General features: G+C 47.4%; 1 protein-coding gene across 1 annotated transcript; it reads left to right on the top strand.

Annotated features, from left to right (window-relative positions):
- Positions 1 to 264: 264 nt before the first annotated feature.
- On the top strand, positions 265 to 4,077 carry LOC145403383 (uncharacterized). Its single transcript, XM_080275167.1, has one exon. It carries the CDS (start codon positions 265 to 267, stop codon positions 4,075 to 4,077), a length of 3,813 nt encoding a protein of 1,270 aa, XP_080131293.1.
- The last annotated feature ends 883 nt before the right edge of the window (positions 4,078 to 4,960 follow it).

The raw sequence follows: 4,960 nt of genomic DNA on the forward strand, positions 1-4,960 counted from the left end.
TCAGTCATCACATGGACAGTGTCACAGGGAGGGGCTTGCCATCCCTGTCATGAGGGGAGCAACACCTGCCCCAGAGTTGCCAAGGGAGAGTTATCACATGTCAGAGTGCAGAGGCTTCTGCCACACATCTCACCATCCCCACACATTTCCTCGACGAACTGATGAGCTGAGGAGGTACCGGTACTTCAGAAATTACCTACCAGCAGAGCCTAGAGCAGCAGCCCCCTCGCGTTGCGCTGAACTTCATGCCAAGCTGCGAGCATTATGAGCAACACTGACAATACAGGTGTCACTGCAGACCAAGACCAGGAGCAGCATAAGCATGGCGACTCCGCCATACTGGATCATGTTGTGCCAGGCTCAACTCCAGAGCAGGTGACACACCTTGAACCCAGTTCCTCACAGGGCCAGGAACTATGTAGGGATAAGGAGGGAGATGTTAATTTAAGTAATATTAATGAGAATTCTAACAGTTGTGATAGTACAAAAGGAAGTGAAAGTGAGGATGAGAAGTCCAAGACTTTGGAGGTTGAAGAACCTCCTTTGCACCTAAATATTGCAAGTGAGGTTGTGTCTGCCTTGGCAGATATAGAAGGTGTTGGTAGTGAGCTTAAAACTGCATTTAAAGATGTACATAGTGAATTAATTTCAGCTGTATCTGAAGTTAAGACTGAATTGAGCAATGTACTAACTAATTCCCAGTTCAAAGTTGGTGCTTCTGAACAGGAAGGTGGGGACAAGGACACCCATAACCTGGGAAACACAGAGGGTGGTGTAATATCCCAGCAGTGTGGGACAGGGTCCTCTACCATCAACGTAGATAAAATTAAGGACTTAGATATAAGGGAAAGTCCAGCTAGTGGGGGGTTTGGCTTTCAGAAGGACAACTCACTACTGGCTGACTTTAAATTAAGTAACACTGAGGTGGCCAAAGGCAGTGAAAGTGATATACCTGATGGTAATAGGGATGAGGCCCAAGCAACGCCTGTTGTAACCTCAGACTCAGACGTTAGAATACTAAATGCAGATGCCAGCTTTGAGTGCAGCACAGAAAAATCTAGTGTACATAAATTTTCCACTTTGCATGAGAGTTGTAGGAAGGACTTTGGCAAACACATAGCAATAGCGGAAGAAGTAACAGAAGATTTATTCAGTGAGGACAAAGTAGGGGAAGGAGAAGTAACTTTGAGAAGTGAGAAGGAAAACCATTTTGAAGCTAATAAAGTGTTATGTATTGAGACAAGGCCTAACTACAGTGGGAAGGAAGAGAGCATGAAACTCCTGAGCAGTGAGACTGGGGAGGTGGTGTGTGGTGCTCAAACTGTGTCAGCCCCTTCCACCCCCGTCCCTTCGTCCTGCAAAAGCGTCAGAAAGACAATGAGAAACCAGGGCTGCAGGGGTCGTAGAGTCTCTTTCCCTGAAGATGAAACTCATCTGATCTCAAGCTATTTAGAGCCAGTAAACCCATGGCAGCAGATGGGCGGTACCAGTGTGGAGGAGATTGCAACAGCATATAAATCCTCCTGTGATCGACACAGTACACAGCCACTGCAAGGAGTGCTGCAGCAAATCAAGGCCCTCCCCCTGGTGGTTGGTGGCCGTGTCGAGTGTCTCAGCCTCCGTGGTCAAAGACTGGATGGTAGTCAGTGTGAAGGGCTGGAAGAGATCTTCAGGCGGGTTCAGTTCAAGATCTTGGACTTAGAGGGTTGTTGTTTGGACGACGACACTGCCATCCCACTCTTCGATATGATAGAGTTTTATGACTCTGCCACTCAGCTCAACATCTCTTGCAATGAGAAGATAGGGTTCCGGGGGTGGCAGGCATGCTCAAGGATGCTGAAGCGCACCCCCTCAGTTGAATATCTTGATGCCCACAACACCAACCTCAATGAAACTAACATGCCGATACTTGGTCGGGCTCTGAGGTTGGGTGCTCGCCTTCACACCCTCCATTTAGAAAATTGTAACCTAACTGGACGGCCTCTTAGCATGCTTACTGCTGCTCTCAGGCAGAATGATACACTGGCAGAGTTGTACCTGGCTGAGAATAGACTAGGTGTTAATGACTGTATTCAGCTTGGAAATTTGGTGCGTGCCAACAGCACCTTGATGCTGCTAGACCTTCGTAATAACAATGTGCAGGATGCTGGCTGTGGGCACGTGTGTGAAGGTATCACTGAACAGCAGAAGCTACAGCAACAGGCATCTGAGGAGGAAGGGAGTGAGAAGCTTGTGGTCAAAGGTTTGAAGTCATTGGTGCTGTGGAACAACCACCTCACTCAGCAGTCAGCAGCCCACCTGGCAACCATGCTAGGAATCACACAAGCACTTGAGACGTTGAACCTGGGCCGCAACAACCTGACCAGTGAGGGCATTTTGCGATTGAAGGAGAGTCTGCTCAGGAACCATGCACTGCTGCGGCTGGGGCTACAGGCAGCAAGGGTGGGTGATGAGGGAGCTGTGGCACTGGCTGAGTATGCTGCTGATAACACTGCAATCCAACACATGGATCTCCGAGACAATCCGGTGCGTGTGGCAGGACTAATGGCACTTGCACATTCATTGCGCCTCAATTCCACCATAATTCAGTTAGACATTGACTCAGACCCTAAAAGTGAGCCTGCAGCAGAGCTTGCCGAGCAACATGCCACTCTGCAGAGGGAAATAAAGGAAATTTGCCAACGTAATCTGACTCAAAGCCATCTGAGAGCAGCTGAGCAGTTGAATACCATCTCACAGGACAGCAGTGTTGATAAGTCTCCCAGGGAGGGTACATGTCCCAGCATTGCTCTTAGAAAGATCTCCCTCACCTGCGAGACTACCTCAAATAAAGGTATCGACAAGAGTGAAGCAGGACCTGAGGAGAAGCAAAAATACATCAGTCCTGCTCCCAGCCCCAGCCCAAGCCCATGTCCCAGTCCCTCCCCCAGCCCCTGTGCCAGCCCTGTTCCCAGCCCACAGAAGAACAGGTTTAGAGTGTTCAAGGTTGCCGAATCTTCCAAGAGTTCCCCCAACTTATTTGGCAGTGTAGGTCAGACCAGTGTCCCAACCACTGTGGTGCCAGTGTGTCAGTCTGGCCGGAGCCTATCAGCTGGGGATCTCAGCCAGCCTTCCAAACAAAGCAACACTAGGCCGAACAGGTTTAATGTTGGTGGTCGGTTTACAGTGACACGTGTGGCAGAGCCCTCGGGTCCATGCAGCCTCCCTTCCCTTCAGGATAAGGCCACCACCATGGCCACTCTCACCACTAATACTGTTGCAGGATCTGGCCCAAAGATTGTTATTTCTTCTCCGGTCAGAGTAGAGCGTGGATTTAGTGTAGATGAAACTGCTTCAAAAGCAGATGTGGAAAAGAGTGAAGAAAAAACACTAAAAGGTGAACACAGTAGTCCTGTTAATATTAAGTCAGTTGATCTTCCAGAGCATCAGATTCAGTCTGATCGCATTAGACTAATGTCAGATGGTGATAATGATGTGTTTATTGATGGTTCCACCACCCCTAAGGCTGGTTACTCAGAGTGTCAGAGACAAGAGTTATCATCTCATAGAAGCCTAAATGTATACAAAAATGGTGTGGGTGAGAGTCACAAGAGTGAACGTGACTCTGACTCTCTCAGCTCCAGCGACCTTACTGACAGTGGCTTTTTGGATGAAGGAAGCTGCGGGCGAGGCAGTGAGAGTCTCTCCCCCAGCCCTAGCAGTCCACACATGGAGGGGGATCGAGACTCTTTGCTTAGCTCTTCCGTTGACAGCACAAACCAGGAGGAAAGTGGTCTGGGGTCTCCCCTTCCTGGCTCCCTGCCTGCCATCCCACTCCTGCCCTGCACCATCCCGCAGTTTGACCTTCATGATCCCCCTAAACGAGCTCCCTTGGCAGCAATGGAGAATGGCAGCTTTGACTCGGATAGTGAAGACAGTGAAGTGACCACACAGTCATCTGACTCAACCCACAGTGACGAGGTACGCATCACAGCCGAGCAGTACCAGCCCAAACCTGCTTGGGGTTCCAAACCTGATCAGGTTGAATTGCCCACCAACCCTGAGCCTCTGACATCAGGCTCCACAGGATCTGGGTAATGAAGCAGCACATGGCACCATCCTTCACATCAGTCAGTACCTCAGTACAGTAAGTCCTCATTATAAGTATCCCCCCCCCCTCTTTTTTTTTTTTTTTTCTGTAAATGTTAACCCTTGCAATCCAGAAACATCTCTCTCTCTCTCTCTCTTTTTTTTTTTTTTTTTTTTTTTTATACCACCAGACAATCATTAATCACCATAGGAGAGAATTTGAACTTGAGAGATTAGCCAAAGCCTTCATTAACCCATTAAGTACTCTGGCACTCTTTGGCTGAGTAGAATTGTGTGGGAGTACCAAGAATAGTATAGAAAAGGACGCCAAGATTTAAGGGGTTAAGTCCACAGGTAATTATAGAAAAATTGTCTCGTAAAGTTGCATATGCTACCGTAACACTAAAGCTAGCATGCCAGTTTCCCTCAGTTTACAGCACCATTTGTCTGGAAAGTTTTGATATTTCATCTCTGACTTATATTGAGGACTACCAGAATATCACACCTGGCCATCTGAGTCATCCCAGTCTCACGTACTTACACCCTCATTTTCACGTGTACATTCATGATGAAAATTTCGCTAATACTGTACTTCCCTTCCGGCTGTGCCAGTGGAAGATGTTGTTAAATGAAGTACCTTGGTGTAATAGTAATATGAAACTCACAGCAAAAAAGTACGAGAAGGAAGGGTACTATCTGATACTTTTGGGAGGAAAAAGAAATATAAATGGCAGGCTACAGTGTTAACAAGGGAATCAGCGAATGTTTTCTCGTGATAGTACACTTACACACATGTATGTATTTTACTTCATTTACCTCATCTTTTTCATGATCAAAAAGTAGGGTGAATGCAGTAATTCAAGAAAAATAATGTTAACAGTCACTCACAATA

The sequence above is a fragment of the Coenobita brevimanus genome, chromosome 60, assembly GCF_032717465.1.
Source record: "Coenobita brevimanus isolate Jiangsu-jjx chromosome 60, ASM3271746v2, whole genome shotgun sequence".
Taxonomy (NCBI): Eukaryota; Metazoa; Arthropoda; class Malacostraca; order Decapoda; family Coenobitidae; genus Coenobita; species Coenobita brevimanus.

What these genes read in the sequence shown, in the direction of transcription:
- LOC145403383 (XM_080275167.1), top strand. Translation starts at nt 265, where the DNA reads ATGAGCAACACTGACAATACAGGTGTCACTGCAGACCAAGACCAGGAG.